This window comes from Mustela erminea, chromosome 17 (genome assembly GCF_009829155.1).
Source record: "Mustela erminea isolate mMusErm1 chromosome 17, mMusErm1.Pri, whole genome shotgun sequence".
NCBI lineage: Eukaryota > Metazoa > Chordata > Mammalia > Carnivora > Mustelidae > Mustela > Mustela erminea.
The window spans coordinates 11404039-11421723 of NC_045630.1; the positions used below are offsets into that span (position 1 = coordinate 11404039).

At 46.4% G+C, this 17685-nt stretch overlaps 2 protein-coding genes across 2 annotated transcripts in view; one reads left to right on the forward strand and one right to left on the reverse strand.

Annotated features, from left to right (window-relative positions):
• The window catches only part of SCCPDH (saccharopine dehydrogenase (putative)), a 34291-nt gene extending 22681 nt beyond the window's left edge, over nucleotides 1-11610 (forward strand). The window contains exons 6-12 of the mRNA XM_032318375.1: nucleotides 419-549; nucleotides 1639-1756; nucleotides 3209-3328; nucleotides 3431-3487; nucleotides 8151-8262; nucleotides 9519-9600; nucleotides 10865-11610. Of these exons, the coding sequence (XP_032174266.1) occupies nucleotides 419-549; nucleotides 1639-1756; nucleotides 3209-3328; nucleotides 3431-3487; nucleotides 8151-8262; nucleotides 9519-9600; nucleotides 10865-10970 (726 nt within the window). The 3' untranslated portion in view covers nucleotides 10971-11610. The remainder of the gene's footprint in view (nucleotides 1-418; nucleotides 550-1638; nucleotides 1757-3208; nucleotides 3329-3430; nucleotides 3488-8150; nucleotides 8263-9518; nucleotides 9601-10864) is intronic.
• Nucleotides 11611-13736: 2126 nt separating this feature from the next.
• LOC116576795 (kinesin-like protein KIF28P) overlaps nucleotides 13737-17685 on the reverse strand; it is a 40783-nt gene continuing 36834 nt past the window's right edge. Inside the window, exon 21 of the mRNA XM_032319369.1 lies at nucleotides 13737-14265. Coding sequence (XP_032175260.1) covers nucleotides 14113-14265 — 153 coding nt within the window. The 3' untranslated portion in view covers nucleotides 13737-14112. The remainder of the gene's footprint in view (nucleotides 14266-17685) is intronic.

The following is a 17685-nucleotide window of genomic DNA, read 5'->3' on the forward strand; positions in this document are numbered from 1 at the left end:
ACCCCGACTGTGCCGGGGCCGGGATTGTTCTGTACATTGTGTCCGTGTTACATAAATGTGCTCAGGGACACGTCTTGAAACTTCGAGGAATCAGCATAGGGAGAGGAATTAGGGTAATTTTGAAGGAGTATGGTCAGTTAGTTGAGTGGAAATGCATAGGTAAAAAACTCAGTGGCATTTACAAGGAGCATAAGTGAGGGTAGGAAGGAAGAAGAAGGACCACACATGGGTGTAAATATCGAGTATGATCACGCCAGGGAGTCCTGCCTGAGATTCATCTCGAGATTAAGAAAGGGATTTTTGCCTTGCTCAGAGAGAGGCGGAATTCTGTTCTCTGTAAACACTTGTAAATTTCTTGGTTTTATGTTTTGTCATTATCCCTTAAGACATGTTTCTTTACTTTCTGAATTTTTATTAGGGGTTGTGCATTCACGATGGTACCTGGAAGTCTGCAGTTTATGGTTTTGCAGATCAGAGTAATTTGAAAAAACTGCGAAATGAGTCAAATCTGAAACCTGTCCCAATTGTTGGTTCAAAATTGAAAAGAAGGTATATTAACTTAAAATCTATTCTTTTTTTATTTTAAGATTTTATATATTTATTTGAGAGAGAATGAAAAAGCATGAGCGGGGGAGGGGCAGAAGAGGGGGGGAGGCACGGAGCGGGGGAGGGGCGGGCAGAAGAGAGAGGGAGGAGCGGACTCCCCACTGAGCAAGGAGCCTGACTTGGGACTTGATCCCAGGACCCTGAGATCCTGACCTGAGCCGAAGGCAGATGCCCAACCCACTAAGCCACTCAGGCACCCCAAAATCCATTCTTTAGCATATCAGATCTAAGTATATTGCTGTTGGTGTGGTTATTAATAAAGTCTGCCACTTAGAAAAGCCTGAGACTGTTTTGTAGTGAATACAGGATTGTTTTCCTAGCTAAATATAGTATGATTAATACATTATTCTAAGCTTAAGTACTTCATATATAATAATATATTTGCATTCTGGGAGAAAATGAATTTTATGCCTTTTTACTATCATTATCAAAATCAAACATCAGTTAATTTTGTGCTGTAAAACCACCATTTTAATAAGTGTCATGATCTAATGTAGATTATCTATTTTTTTTAAGATTTTATTTATTTGACAGAGAGAGACACAGTGAGAGAGGGAACACAAGCAGGGAGTATGGGAGAGGGAGAAACAGGCTTCTTGTAGAGTGGGGAGCCCCAATGCGGGACTCGATCCCAGGACCCTGGGATCATGACCTGAGCTGAAGGCAGATGCTTAATGTTTGAGCCACCCAGGCGCCCTAGATTGTCTATTAGTAGCACTTTTATGTGAGAACTCTAAACTCATACTAGGGTTTGGCTGTTGAAATGAGCGTACTGTCTGGGGAGATTGATGGGGTAAAACATACCTGTTGCGAGCCCCTGCTGTGAGGAACTCTGCTCTGTCCCACTCATTTGTTTGGTGTAGGTGTGGGGAGCACAGGACACGTAGATAAATTGTAATTGAGAGCAGATCTGCCATCTTTGTTGTCATTACTGCCTCAAGAAAAGCTACATTTTTTATTCAGAAATTTGCGGAGTTAACCGTAAGTGAAGAAAATGCAGCATATTCTTGGGTCTGCGGGTCTGTCTTGCAGGTGGCCGATTTCTTACTGCAGAGAACTGAACAGCTACTCCATTCCCTTCTTGGGATCAGACGTGTCCGTTGTGAGGCGGACTCAGCGCTACTTGTTCGAGAATTTGGAGCAGTCACCTGTAAGTGCATATGATTTAATTTTTAATGAAGAGTGTACTGTTCATTATCCTTCCCATACCTGTTTAATGTAGGATTATTATGTTTGCAAAGCAAAAAAAAGAGCAGGCTAAATAATGCAGGGTTCAGTTTCTGAAAGTGTAAGAATCGGTAGGATAAAGCATTTTGCTTTCATGGGGGAGGAGGTAGCTTTCCCCATAACTCAGGTCTGGCAGCTGCATACCTCGTTGATGAAACAGAACAGCAGCGAATTTAGTGCTGGGAATGCTGGTATCCTAAACACCCAACAGCCCTTCCTGAGAGTTTTGGCTGCTAGGATACTCTGTTGCTGGTGAGATGTCTGGGTTTTCCTCCTTGTGACCTCCAACCTCTGGAGTAACATCTTGCTCCTTTTGGTCTGGGAAGTAATTGCTCCCATTTCTGAGACTTGAAGAGGAAAACTGTGTTCCTCAAAAAGTTGAAAATAGAGCTACTCTGCGACCCAGGAATCGCACTACTGGGTATTTACCCTAAAGATCACTAATGTAGTGATCCGAAGGGGTACCTCACCCCAATGTTTACAGCAGCAGTGTCCACAACAGCCAAACTATAGAAAAAGCCCAGATGTCCATTGACATATGAATAGATAAAGAAGATGTGGTATATATGTACAATGGAATACTATCCAGCCACCAAAAGAATGAAATCTTGCTATTTGCAACAACATAGATGAAACTAGAGGGTATTATGTTAAGTGAAATAATCAATCAGAGAAAGACAACTGTCATGATCTCGTATGTGGAAACAAAACAGGATCATGGGAGAAGGGAGGGGAAAAAAATGAAACAAGATGAAACCAGAGAGAGAGATACACCATAAGGGACTCTTAATCATGGGAGACAAAATGAGGGTTGCTGGAGGGAGTGTTTTGGGTGGCTGAGGTAACTTGGTGGTGGACATTAAGGAGGGTATATATTGTAAAGAGTCCTGAGTATTATATAAGATGATGCATCACTGACTCCTTCCTCTGAAACTAATAGTATATTATATGTTAATTCATTGAATTTAAATTAAAAAATGAAAGGAAAAAAAAAGGACCAAAGCTAAAGCATGCCACAGGGGGGAAAAGAGAGGAAACTGTATCTCAATTTAAAAGATTATTTTCTCATAGAAGAGGTTGTAGTTAGAATCTGTATCTTATAATGTATAATTACTACGTTTAGGTACATTGTTGTGGGCTTTTTATGTATGGATCAAGGGACTTTTGTGTTCAGGTCAGGGAAGCTAATTACCACTTATAATAATTTATTTTAAAAATGGGCTCCCAAGGTCTGGTTTCTGAACAAGATTTTAGAACATAAACTGCTTTTGCTCACTGTTTATGGCCACAGAGGAAGTTGTAAGTAGCTTACATTCTTGTATTGTGTTGTCTGCAGAAGTTGGGGGTAACATTCTGACTTTACGCCCTCATCTAGGTCCAGTACGCCGCCTACATGACGGTGGGAGGCATCACTTCTGTCATTAAGCTGATGTTTGCGGGACTTTTCTTTTTATTCTTTGTGAAGTTTGGCATTGGGAGGCAGCTTCTCATAAAAGTAAGTGGTATTTTTATGAAACTAGGTCTTTAGAAGTATTTTCCAAAAAATTTTTAAAAAATATCACTGAAGGTTTTTAAATTTTTTTTTTTTTTTTTTTAGTTCCCATGGCTCTTCTCCTTTGGTTATTTTTCAAAACAAGGTCCAACGCAAAAACAGGTAACCCTTTCTCTTGTATACAGCTCTTAAATGATTTTCTTTATTTCATTTTTACTTTTCCTCAGCACACTTACTGGAAGGTAAAACTTGGAGCACTTACTGTGCTTCAGATGTGCTTTTATGTTCTTTACATAAATTAGGTGACTCAGTCTTTTCAAACACTCTTGAAGTGGCCATAAACAGTAAGCTCCTCCTCCTTTGGTCAAGAGGAGCCTGAGGCCCAGAGGCTAAGTAACTTGCCCAAAGTCCTACAGCGAGTACTTAGCCAAGCCGGGGTGAGAACCCAGTCGTCTGATTCCAAACTTTTATTCTCCTGACGTCACAGAGATCTCAGAAATGTTTAGCCTTCCTTTTTCTCCTCCATACTGCCTCCTCCCCAGTGCTTCCCTTCCCGTTCTGCACACGCCGGTGCCTCCTCCCCCCATGCCAGTTCCTCCCTCCTTCCCCCTATGTGGTTCACAGACCCCCCGTCAGGCCTGGGTTGTGAGCTCCATCTGCTCTGGGCACCACCAGGAGCTGCCCTCCCTTCCCCGACAGCGAGGTTGGGCGTGAGGCGAATGCCTGCTTCCCCCTCTCACTGGAACTTGGAACTTGAGCACCATTTGCTGATACTGTCGCTTTGAATTAGGGATCTCTCCATCTCCTCATGGGCTTTCCTCACCGTCTACCCCGCCCCCGCAGTTTCCGCTCCTGCCTCACTGGTGGGGTTGAGCACGTGGGTAGTGCGCCCCTCGGAGTCCTGCTCTCCGCTGGTGGCCGCTGCTCTTGTCTCCACGTTCTCGGCAGCTCAGGGAAGGACTCTGGACAAGACAATCCCGCCACCTGTGCTTTTTAAAGATCGAGCCCTTCTTGTGTGGCAGGTGTGGAGCTAAGTGCTTTACATCGCATTTAGTCCTCCCGGGGTCATATACGTGAAGGTATTAGCCGCTTCCTCCAGCTGAGGAAGTCCGCAGAGCAGGTGTTACCTGCCCGAGTTCGTGTGCTTGAGTGCAGTGGACCTGAGGACCATACCGGCCTGAGCCTCACCTTTCCTGCTGACTTCCTCGTGGTGTCCCCTGCCGTCCGCCCCCACCTCTCCTTGTCTGTGCACATGCCAGCCCAGAGAGGAGTCCTCGGCCCTTCTTCGCCCCGTTTTTCCCTCGGTAGAGTCGATGTTTGTTTTCATTCTGCTAAATGTTTTGAATGCTGTGGGTCCCTATTCAGTCTGATATCTCTGACATTATTGTCCTTGAAATGCTCGCTCCCTTGGCTTCTGAGACCGTTTCTCTTCCAGGTGCCCGCTCTCTTCCTTCCCTGCACTGTGCCTGGGCTGTCTCCGCAGTGTTCTCAGCAGACCCGCTTCGATCGGCTGCTTGTCCACCTGTTTTCTGGACCTCTTGACCCAGATGTCCCTCGGGCACTTGAAATTGCACACATCATGAATCTGAACGTCTTTCCCTGAAACTTCTTTCTCCTCTTCGTTTTCCATCTCGATTGGTGGCGCTGTCATCTGCCCAGTCACGAATGTAGGCATCATTCTAGATTTTTCTACAAACCCATCATATGCACCTTAGCTCAGGCTCTTGTTCCTCTCTTTCTTTTTCCTCTCTGCCTGAAATTGTGGTAAAATGCACGTAACATGAAAGGTACCATCTTAGCCACTTGTGCGCATTCGGTGGTATCCGCGCGTCTCAGTGACAGCACTCGTTCTGCACGAACTCACGTTGGTCTGCAGCAGTTACATGACCGTGCAGGCATCCCAGCCGTCTGGCTGCAGAACTTTTCCTCTCACAGCATTGAAACTCTGTCCCCAGTAAACAATAACTCGCCTTTCTCCTCTTTCCCCAGCCTCTGGCCACCATCATTCTCCTGTCTGTGAGTGTGTCCGCTCAGACTGTATTTGTCCTTCTGTGACTGGCGTGTGTCACGGAGCATGATATCCTCAAGGTTCCATGTCGTAGCAGGTGTCAGACTTCATACCTTTTTAAGGCTAAATAGTAGTGATTCCTTTTCACACACTCATACCCACCCACCGCACACGCGCAGACACCCACACCTCCCATGCGTACGACCCCCGTCTCCGTCCAGCCATCCATGGACGCTTGGGTTTCTTCCCCCTTTCGGCTGTCTTGAGCGGTGCTGCTGTGAACTTGGCTGTGCAGATACACCTGCAGGATCCTCCTGTCACTTCCTTGGGGTAAAGAGATTTCCAGTGGGAAATCTCTTTGTAATTTTCTGAGGAGCCACCAGATGCTTCCACGGCTCCAGGCCCTGTCATGCCCCCCCCCCCCACCTGTCCTGGTCCCGCCAGCAGTGCACGAGGGTAGCCATTGCTCCATATCCTTGCCAACACTTAGTTCCTGGCCTTTTTAAAAGTTTATTTTTTAGTAATCTCCAGGTCCAGGGTGGGGCTCAGATCCATGACCCCGAGATCAAGTCACGTGTGCCACCAACAGAGCCAGCCAGCAGCATCCTGTTCTTTCATTTTGTTTTTTAAAGACTTTATTTATTTATTTGACTGAGAGACACAGGGAGAGACAGAACACAAGGAGGGGGAGTGGGAGTGGGAGAGGCAGGCTTCCTGCCGAGCAGGGAGCTCAATGGGGCTCAATCCTAGGACCCCAGGATTGTGACCTGAGTGAGCCAAAGGCAGACACTTAACGACTGAACCCCCTAGTCGCCCCCAGGCTGTTTTTTTATTGTGCTTATTCTCACAGGTGTGAAGTGGTATCTCCTTGTGGTTTGATCTGCACTTCTCAGGGATTCATGCTGTGGGGCATCTCGTCCTGCGCTTGTTGGCTGTTTGTAGGTCTTCTTTAGAGAATGTCTATTCAAGTCCTTTTCCCATTTTTGAATCGGTTGTTTGTGTTTTTGTTGTTGAGTTTTAGAAGTTCTCAATATATGGATATTAATCCCTTATCAGGTATATGATTTGCAAATATTTCTTCCCATCGCTGTTCAAGATGGAAGACAGATCTGACCTGGTCATCATCTTTGTTAAACAGGTTCCCTGACGCACTGTATCGACAGTGATTCTTACATGGGAGTTTATGTATCAGAACGCCACAGGGAGCTTTTCTGCATGCACGTCCGGACCCTGTGTCCGAGTGTCCTGACGCAGTAGGTGTGGGGTAGGGCCTGGAAGTACGGAGCTGTGGTTCTCAGCTTTGACAAAGAGCCTAGAACTGCTGACCAGAGATTTGAGTGTGGCTGGTCTGGATGTGGCCTGAACGTTGCGCTTTCTTTAAAAACTGGTTATGTTAATGAGCTGCCAGGGTTGTCACCTCTGGTGTGCAGGTGGGTGGGCTCCAAGTCCGGTGGGGGTGATTTCGGTTCCCACCCTGAGAGGCCACTGGCTGACAGTCTTACCTCTGGAGGAGCGAGGTCTTGCGTGTTCCAGTCCTGGGTAGGTTTCATGCTCATGCCAACTCTGGTTACTTGATCATAGCAGCCTTGGAGACTGTGTTGAAAATTGTTCTAGAGGGTGCCCAGGTGGCTCAGTCAGTTAACTGTCTGCCTTTGGCTCAGGTCATGATCCCAGGGTCCTTAAATTGAGCCCTGCGTCGGGCTCCCTGCCTGCTTCTCCTTCTCCCTCTGCCGTTACCCCTGCTTGTGTTCCCTCTCTGTCTCTCTGTCTCACTCACTCTGTCACTCAAATAAATAAATAAAATCTTGGAAGAAGAAAAGAAATTTGTTCTAAAGCTGAATATGTGCCCAGCCTGAGAGGGTTATGCTCAGGTAGTCTGTGTGCTGCAGGTGGGTGAGGACAAGTGCTGCATGTGTGTCCGACCTTGTCCGACCTTGTCTGCACCTCCTTTAATACACGAGAGGCACCCTGTTCCTTGGTCCACCGTGATCCTGCATCCCTTCTTGCCTTCCCACGATGGTTTGTCCCCTCTGGTGCCCACTCCGCTTTTCTATGTAGTACACATCCCTTAGTGTGTGTGTGTGTGTGTGTGTGTACACATTTCAAAACCCTGCCCCATACTCCCCAACAGATTTAATAATTCCCTCCTTTGAATTAGTCTGGCACCTTTTAATTCATGTCTCACATTGTTATTAGATCCGCTTGTGTATGTTTCCACATACACACATATATATGTATCCCGCACTGAGCTCTCAGCTCCAGAAAAGACAGGAAACGTATTTGACTGACATCTCATTAATAAGAATTTGTTGACCACAACTGAATTCTTCATTCATCTTCTTTCTTAGTTTAGAACTTGTGAAAGATGCTTGGATAAGTCTTCTAGAATTTAATGTTTTGAATCAGGTTTTTACATCTCCAAGTGTACCAATTCTTTCTGGCCTGTGTTTCCACTACTTGTTGGCTAGTTTGGTCCTGTCTCCTCAAACTGATAATCTGAAACCAGATGACCACATTCTGCTGCCAGCACCAGGCTAGCTGTTCCTCTGGAACTGCTGTTTTCAAGGTGCTGTCCGTCTGGAGTCCCCAGGCTAAGAACCGTCCGCGCTCACTCCTCTTCCTCAGCCTCCCCCAGCACCAGCCGGGCGTGGATTGATTTTTTGCCTGGTGCTTAATGCATGATAGGATGTTCTGGCCGATTAGTGGTGTTTTCATCTATTGAAAATGTCTCCTGTGAAGTAGAGTAATAGGTTTTACCAGGTTCGGGGAGGAAGTGGCATGTTCCTGAAATAAGGCCTATGCTTGCTTCCTTCTCAGATTGATGCCGCGTCATTTACACTGACGTTCTTTGGTCAAGGATACGGCCAAGGCTTTAGTCCCGAGAAGAACAAACCAAATATGAGAATTTGTACTCAGGTGAAAGGACCAGGTATTTCACATATGACTTAAGAATGCTACAGAGTTTTACATTGTCTTAAGGCAGAAAGCAGTATTGTGAGGTTTTTTTTCTTAAAGCTTCATTGTTTTAGAGATAAACTTGCACAAATTATTTTATTAAGTAATTAAATCAATACATGAGTAATCTAATTATTTATTAAATAATTCTCCCAGCAGTTATGTGAAGTTTGTTCTGTTTTTTTATCCCCTTATATATATATATGTATATATATAAATTATTCCATTGAAGGAAGGATTGAAATTGTTACAGTCTAATTTTATTAGTAATTCTGAGTGGCATATTTTAATATTAATAAGAAAAGGGGCTGGTTGACATTTATTCTCATACTCAAGAGTCACTTTAAAGCAGTGAAATTTTAACATAAAGCTGTGGGCCAGGTGAAACACTGACATTGTTTGTAGAATGTGTGCATCCATGTGTATTTTTCTGGAGTAGGTAAAGGCTTTTGATGGGTAGTTGAAAGGATCGGTCGCCCAAAAAAGTTCAAGAACTTTTGGTGTGTGAATTTTTCAGAACTCTACAGAGACAGTCCTACGTGTGAATTCTAGTATAATTGTCATTTAATTACCATCACCTCTGATAGATGAGAGGGGGTCTGTTTTGCAGTTTCGATCAAGCCAGATGGCAAAGGTACTTTGTATCTTGCCTTCTCAGATTCCCACCAGGCTTTTTAAGATCATATTTTTGTGATTTGGCAGAATTGTAAACACTAAAGTTCCATTTGCTTTTAGACTTCTTTTAAAGCTACTTCTTAAGTTGGACTTCTGTTACTCAGTTGTTTATCTTAAAGAAATGGAATCTTTTTTTTTTAAGTGGAGCCTGGTGTGTGGATAGAGAAACAAGGAATTAGGCTCATTGGCTTCAGTTGCTTCCCAGAGGCCATGCAGGGGCGTGAACTGTGGACCATGGCAGTTCTGGGTGCTCCTGGCCCAGCCGCTGCTGACTTCAAGTCTGTGCCTCAGTGTCCTCCCCTGTAAAATGAGGATTTAAAAAATGGGATTAATGTCATGTAATTGCTGGGAGAATGAAGTATGGTTAATAAAATTAAAGCACTAACAGATCCTAACTTAATAACTATTATATGAATATTATTAGTTTTAAGTGAACAGAGTTTTTGAGAAAATTCTGTATACCTAGAGTGAGCTATCAAATCAACCGTTTGATTTTTGGGTGTTGCCAAATGCATACTTCATTAACAGTTTGCTTTGATCTCCTGTCTTCTGCAGAGGCTGGCTATGTGGCCACCTCCATAGCCATGGTCCAGGCAGCCATGACTCTTCTGAATGACATCTCGGATCTTCCGAAGACGTGAGTCTGGTTTTCTTCTAATTCGAAGATGTCATTTTCATCTATGTTATATTTTAGCTTATTTTCAGTTTTCAGACATTGAGTCTGCACATAAGCATTTTCAGTACCTCTGATCCAAAGATAGGGGCAAATTAAAATTGTGAGAGGACAGTTTCTGACTGGCCTCTGAGAACAATGCAGAGATAAATAGAGAAGTTTCAGGGTTATGTAGGCTGGCTTTCCTTCCTTGTAAAAGTAGTGCAGGGCAGGAGTCAGCTACCCAGGGAAGGTTCCTGTTGTTAAATAGTCTTGTCAGGAGCCTCTTGCCAGCGCTGATGGCGCCCAGCCGGCAGTGGGAAGCCCTGATGCCAGTGGGAACTGATGCATGGCATCTTGGCGAGATGATTATCAAGTGGACTCAGTTACTAGAGTGTTTAGCTGTTACTGTAAAAGTAGGCTAACTTTACAGATAAGTCCAGGCTTGCAGGCTTAGAAACAAATAAATGTAGCCATGACCTGAAACAATGTTCAGTGACATAAAAATGGTATAAAGTGAAGCCTAATTAAATTTTTCCAAATAATTCTACAGTTGACCCCTGCATGGTTGAAAACGCATGTGTAACGTTTAACTCCCCCCAAGTTTAATGAATAGTTTACTGTTGACAGAGGTATTATGTGCTACATTCTTAAAGTAAGCTAGAGAAATGAAAATGTTAAATTATAAGAAAAAATACATTTATAGTACTGTAAAGAAGTAACATATAAGTGGACCCATGCAGTTCAAATGCATGTTGTTTGAGTCAGCTGTATACCCTTTGAAAATATTTAGCACTTTATAAATTTTAGTCATTAGATTTTTAAAAAACTTCTTTTTCTTCTATGTTAAGTCTTATTTATGTTGCCTAAATTTATTTCACTCAGGTCCCTTTTCATCCCCCTGAATCTGAGGATTGCCTTTACTGACAGCAGTGGTCCCTTAGGCTGATGACCCTCAGTGTCCCCCTCAAACACTCAGCAGTCCACAGAGACAATCCCCCTGGGAGCTGAGCCCTTCTGGATGGGTTTGCTGAGGGCTAGTTTCCTCCTGGCTTATAGCTCCTTTGCTCATTTGGCTGATTTCGAGAAAGGAACCCAAACTAGTGTGTATGGAATGAAGGTTTTCCAGAATGAAGGTTTTCTCTGCATGGCTTGCTGGCCAGGCCTCCAGCGAATCTCACCGACCCGCCCCCCAGGAGAGGGCTAGAGCTTGCTTTGTGCGGGGATTGACCTTGTTCTCGTCTTACAGGGGTGGGGTCTTCACCCCCGGAGCAGCCTTCTCCAGAACAAAGCTGATTGACAGACTCAACCAGCGCGGCATTGAATTTAGTGTCATCAGCAGCTCTGAAGTCTAAACCGTTGAAGAATTACCTGAAGGCATAAAGTGCATGAATTAACGGCTTTTCTTAATTTGAAATTTGAAATTCTTCTCTATCCTGTCTGACTGTATGTGAAAAAGATTTGTCACATCTAAAATACGTACACATTAAAAAGCAGGAAATTGTACTAGCTTCCCTAAATTTCAAATCTTAGCTGATTTTGTGGTTTTATTGCTTGTGAGAGAGAAGTAATCTTTGACTTTTTCATTGAAGAATTCATGGTCAGTTTTTAAACATGAGCTGGCGGATCAGAGGCTGGGGTGGGCGCCTCCCTCTGTGCTGCTGACAGGTCCCGGATGAGGCGGTCAGGCCGGTGGTCACAGGGGGCCACTCCCTTCTGCTATGATGCTGAATGGGACCTCACCTACGGAGTTTCTCTATATACTCTTTGGCCCTTTGCCAAATGAAACTTTTTTGCTATTTTAGCCTACTTTTTCACCCATCGACACTGACTTTTTGACTCTTACCTAAGTTGAATAATAAACAGTTGTCACTGGAACAGTGGCTTTGTGTTTGGACCTGTGTAGGTATTTGAGTTGGGCTCTGACCTGGGTACTGCTAGTAACTGGGCCTGTTGTTTCTTTTCTACAGTTCTGTACCTGTGATTGGTTTTAAAGATCTAGCTGGCCAGTTTCTGTTGATTTGCACTGCCTGACCGGAACTGTTCTCTCATTTATTATTTGTATTTTATTTTTTTTCCAAGATTTTATTTACTTATTTGACAGAGATCACAAGTAGGCAGAGAGGTAGGAGGCGGGGGGAAGCAGGTTCCCTGCTGAGCAGAGAGCCCAATGTGGGGCTCGAGGCCAGGACCCCGGGATCATGACCTGAGCTGAAGGCAGAGGCTTAACCCACTGAGCCACTGAGGCACCCCTATTTTTTGTATTTTAACTAGGTTTTCCACTGAAGCCCTAAAATAAGGCAAAGGAATTTCCTTTTTGTAATAAGCATATAATAAACACATACATTGTCTTCTGTGCTATTCATGACATAAAGAGGACAGCCACTGCCTTTATGAAATTTCTACTCTTCAGTGAGAAGCACGACATGGACAGGAACCTGATTCGTGTGGAGGGACCCTTCTGAGCGGGGCCCTAGCTTGAAGAGGGAGGTTTGTGGTGGTGGTGTTGGGGTCTTGCCCATCCTCTTCCCGGCCTGGTTGGGAATTAGTTTCAGCTGTGGCCTCATTGGTGGGCCCTTAGGAAAGGTCTTATCCTCTCTAAAATCAGGGAGGTGTGCAGGAGCCGCAGATCTCACGACGAGCCACAGGGCGGAATCCTAATACACCAGTGGGTTCCGTGGAGGTCTGCAGGTTGGAGCTGAGGCCTGGATGGTTTAGAGGTGCATTTGGGGGTTAGTGGATATGGCCACAGACCGCATCATGTTCTTTGCAGCTTGGCAGTGTGTGCCGAGTGGCTCTAAGGCGGACACTGGCGTGTATACATCTGTGTACAAGCGTGTCTCGTCTAGACGTTCCTTGTAACCCACAAGCCTCCTCTAGCTGCTCCTTTGCCAAAAGTACACATCCTTTCTGCAGTTATTTCTGCAAATTGTTAGAGAACTTTGAGGCTCAGTCTAAGGGGTAGAAGCCTTTCCTGGTTCCTGGGGCCTCCCTGCTGGCCTGCCTCGCCGACAGGCTCCTGAGGACACCATGCAGCCTTACAGACCCCAGGCCCCTCCGCCGTCCCCACATGGAGCTCCACACTCGGGCTGCAAGCTTGCAGGTTGTTTTTTAGTTGATGTGTGTACTAGTCCCGCACCTGAGCTGCAGGAAAAACCCAAGCCTCCCTGATACAGCCTTTGGGCCCCATCCTTAAGCAGAAATTACCAGATTCCCTGCCTTCCTAGCTAGCCTGTCCTGCCAGTGGAGTTTCGGTGACCTCCTGTTTATCCCCCTAACATCACACTTCAGGGCAAAGACTTGGCCTGTTGCCCCTGTTTCCGCCATCCTGGTTTCTTGCGGCAATCAGCCGTCCCCCCATCCCCCCCATTCTGCTGCAGGAATGCCCTCTCCAGAGGCAGCCCCTGCCCCCCTCCCCCGAGTCCTGGGCAGGCCTGATTTGTTTATCCTTTCATGCCTCAATCTGGAGACAACTGAGCCAAACTCCTGGAAACCTAACGAAGGACGGGAGCTGCCACGTGGTGGCTCGCGGGGCCTTGCTGTGAGTACAACAGCCGTCCAGGTCAGGGCTCTCGGCAGCCTTTCCCAGAGCCACCTGTGCCCGGTGACCCTCTGTGGGGCTGGCAGGCAGCTCCATGTGGAGCCAAGACCGCCTGGGCCTGACTGATCCCCTGCAGATCGCACTCTCTGCCCCGGCCCCTGCCCCACCACCACCCCGCCCCACCTGGGCCCCATGGCGCGAGCTGCCCAGCTGCTGGCCTGAGGGATGTTTCGAAGATCGACTCAACGAGGCCGAGTTAGCAGAGCCGGAGCAAGGCTGCAAAGTGAGGGTTTGAAACCACTGTTTGTATCCAGGTCTGACAGCAAGAAATTGATCAAAATAGCTTTATTTGAATTTTCAAGCCGTTTACTATAAAGGTATCAATGCTTCAGTGTGCCAGGCCCTGTTCTGAGTGCTTTATAGTCTTTTATATAATTCTAAAGATTTTATTTATTTGCTTGAGAGAGAGAGAGAGGGTATCAGCAGAGGGAGGGGCAGAGGGAGAAGCAGCCCCCTCTCCCAGCAGGGAGCCAGACCCAGGGCTCGATCCCAGGACCCTGGGATCATGACTGGAGCTGAATGCAGACGCCTGACCAAGGAGCCCCCCAGGCGCCCCTGTATTTGTCATGCTCGTTAACCACCCCCAGTCACTACTGTTGTCCTTCGTCTATATTAGGGAATGAGAGGCTTATCGAGGGGAAGGCACTTGCCTCCAGCTGCAGTGGGGAAGTGACTGATTGAACAGGATTCAGCTGGAGACAGGCCCGTTCCCAGCTCACCTTCACCCGGGGTTCGTTTTTACAGGATTTGGAATCAAACTGAAGGCCAGAAACTGTCTGAGAAATGGGTTGGGTATGTTGAGTGCCCAGCTCAGCAGAGGGCCAAGTTCATCAAGCTCCCAGGCCGCCCCAGCGAGCGGCAGGCGCAGCGCAGGTGCTCTGGGTCAGCGGCCCACGCTAGCCGGGGTGCAGCAAGCCCGCTCTCTTCTCTCTCACTATGCGAGCAACATCGCTTTTCAGTCTCCACAAGCTGGATTCCAGCAGCTCCCCGAAGTCCTTTAGCCTTTGCGACTGTTGGTGCACAAACGGTCGGAGCAATCCATCGTCATCCTGAAAATAAAGGGGAAAAAAGGACAGTAGCCTCACGTGATGGGAGTGAAAATACGTGTGGACTGAGTGGGGTCCCAGGACATTCTCCCAGCGCGGCGGCTGAGAGCTGCTGGCAGACGCGCGTGTCACCCAGGAGCACCCTGGCCCCAGGAAGGTGCTGCGAACGGGGAGCCGCGCTGAGCTGATGCCGCTTTCTCGGGTTGGAAGGATCTGTGTTCCTCCAGGACTGGTCGGCCAAGGACCGTGCGGAGCTGGCGGTTCTCCCGTGGGCGGGGGAAGCTGGGCTGCCGAGTCCCCCACCCCAGGTAAGCAGGTGCCCGAGAAGAGGCTGCAGGGGTGCGGGTGGGCTGGAGGGGGCCGGTGCTGAGATGCGCGCGGGCACCCAGGCCGCCCCTGAGCGTCTTCTCGGTTTCTGCCTCCAGGATCACTCGTGAAATGGCTGCTAGGTACCTTGGCCATTTTCTCCAGTGTGTTTTCTGACCCCAACTTTCTCTTGAAGGTCGTTGTTTATATATTCGCAGTGAGAAGTAATACAAACAGGCTGTGGCTTCTTTTTAGCTTTTCACCTAAAAGCTTTTCTTTCTTTTTTATTATGAGATAAACACACAAATGAGTACCTGTAATGTGTTAGAGTGAATACACCTGCCCCAGAAAGCACCTGCCTCTCGAGCCCCTCCCGCTCACCCCCTCCACCAGGCATAACCACTAGCCTGTTGACTTTAAGCATTAACTTGCCACCTGGAATGCAGCCCTCAACAGTCTATTTTGCCTGTTTCTTGACCATTTATGCGATCCTACTGGGTGGTGCCTTTTGTGATTTACGGGTCAGCTCGGTCTGTGCTGAGATGCCCCGTGTGGCCCCGTGTGGCGGGGGGGCTGGAGTTTGTTTTCACAGCAGGATGGTGTTCCTCGGCGAGGAGGGCGTGCACTGGGATGTTTCCAGTTTGGGGCTCCTTCTCGGGTGGAAAGCAGATGGTATGAACAGCCAGTGTGTGTAGGTCCGGGTTTCTCTAGGGTTTTCCAGCCACTTCCTCACTGAACCACAGAATAGGAAATGATCTGTGTGACTGTTTCCTCAATTCTCTCAAGAATGGTGTATATAATGAGTACTATTCTGGACACGTAGGAGAGAAGTGAATTCATTCCGTATGTTGAATGTCTTGCGAGATGGTTCTCAAACTTCAAGACCGAGCCACCTGGAGGGCTGGTTAAAGCGCAGACCCCAGAGCTGCACCCCAGCGGTCTGGTTCAGGAGGGCTGGCAGGGCCCTCGGTTTGTATTTCTAAGACCCCTGATGATTCTGGAGCTGCTGGCCCGGGACCACACTTCAAGAACCTCTGCTTCAGGGCACCGGGGCTGAATCCTCTGCAGGACCAGTGAACTCCCTGGAGGACAGTGGCAGGTTTCTGGGGACGGTGTAGCTTCAACTTTTTTAGGGTAAATGGCAAAAAAATGCTTTAAGTGGCCATTCCGATTTCCATTCTTTCCAGACGGTTGCCACAACTCAGGCTTTTGAGATTTTAAAATTTTGCCTGTACAGTTGGGTTTATGGTACGGTTTCATTGTGGTTTCAGGTAGTGTTTCCCAAACCTCTAATGACATTAAGCACTTTTTTGTATATTTATTAACTTTTTTGGTTCTTTTGTGAAGTTTCTGTTTAGGTTTTTTGACCACTTTTTTTTTTTCCCCTGCTGGGCTGTTTATCCTTTTGATGTGTAGTTCCTGACTGTGGATATTAGTTCGCTGTAGGTTAAATGTGTTATAAATAACCCTTCCGAACTTCTTTTGGCTCTGTTTGGGTATCTAGATGGGCCCAAGTTTACCATATTAATGTCGGTGCGTTCATCACTGTTTGTCCTGTCATGTCCCACCATGAGCTCATGGTTGTGTCCAGGCTCTTACCGTCCATGATTGGGTCCTCAGTTGTCACCTGAAAGTGATCTCGGTGTCCTCTTCGGTAAGACTCCAGTTTCGTTTTTCCTTGTAGGTATTCTTAATTCTAGCACCGTTTGTTGAAAAATCCATCCTCTCCATGACCACTGCGTCTCATCCGTCATCTCTCAAGTCCCCAGTCCTGAGTGAATCTGTTTCTGGGTCTTCTGTCCTTTTCCTCTGGCCACCTTATCTGATCGGGACCGAGATGTTACCATGTGTTACAGTAGCATTAAAACAGACCTTGGTGTCAGGTGGGGCCAGTCTTCCTACGATGTTTTGGGGTCTTGGTCTTGGCTATTCTTCACTTATTTTGATTCCATCTAAATGACAGAATCATCTTGTCAGACCCCATTACATTTGATTGGGATTACACGGACTCTCAGGGAGCTGTGACAGATTTACAAGAACAAATCAGCCCAACCATGCAGACACGGCGTGTTTCGCCCTTTATTTACATCTTTAACGTCTCTCAAGTGAGTTTCAAAATGCTCTCCATGGAAGTCTATAGTTTTGTGTTATTTGTAAGCCTGAGTACTTTATATATCTGATACAATTATAAATGGCATCTTCTATACAAGGTAGTTCTGTTTGATGCTGTTACATTCAAATGCAGTTAATTTTTAAATATTGATTTTCTTTCCAGCAACTTTGTAATTCCAATAGCTAATTTCTAGAGTCTTCTGGATTTTTAATTTACAGAAACATGTCATCTGGGAATAAAAACAGAGGCCGCCTGGGGTAATAGGAAGGATATAGACTGTGGAGTGGCCCTGGCTGGGTTTGGAGGTTGGGCCTGCTACTTACCTAGTTGTGTATCTTCACACAAGTTACTTAACCCTTCTTGTGCCTTAGGGCCCTGAACTGTAAAATAAGGCTAATCCTGGTTCCTACTGCAAGGGGTTGTTGTAGAATTGAGTTAGTAACTCTAAAGCACTTAGTAAATACTGTAGAAATATGTGCTATTGTTCCTATAATTTAGTTTCCCCCCTTTCAATCTTTCTACCTTGTATTTCTTGCTTTGTGGTGCTGACAAGAGCCTCAAGTCCAGTGGGAAACAGATACTTCTGATTGGTGGCATTTCGGACTTCTTCCTGATGCAACACAGAGAACATTCAGGATTTGCCACTCTGCCTTATGCTTGCTCTGTGTTTAAGATGGCCTTTATAAAATTCAGGAATGCACATTTTATTCCTAATATGCTAAGACTTTTTTACCATGATAAGATGCTGAATTTTATCACAGGCTTTTTCTGAATCTATTGAAGTAGTCATGGTTTTTCTGCCACAGTATCTTATTTGGTTTATAACAATAGCCCCATTTGCATTTCGGGAATGCTCTGCTAATCACAAAGTCAAAGAATGCGCGGATGTCCTACGATGTCCCACGATGGCTACCTAGGGGAGCCGTGGCCACTCCGTTCAGGTGTCCACCCCCCTCCCCTCCCCCCTCCTCCCCAAGCTCAGGCAGTGCAGTTCCCTCAAATGC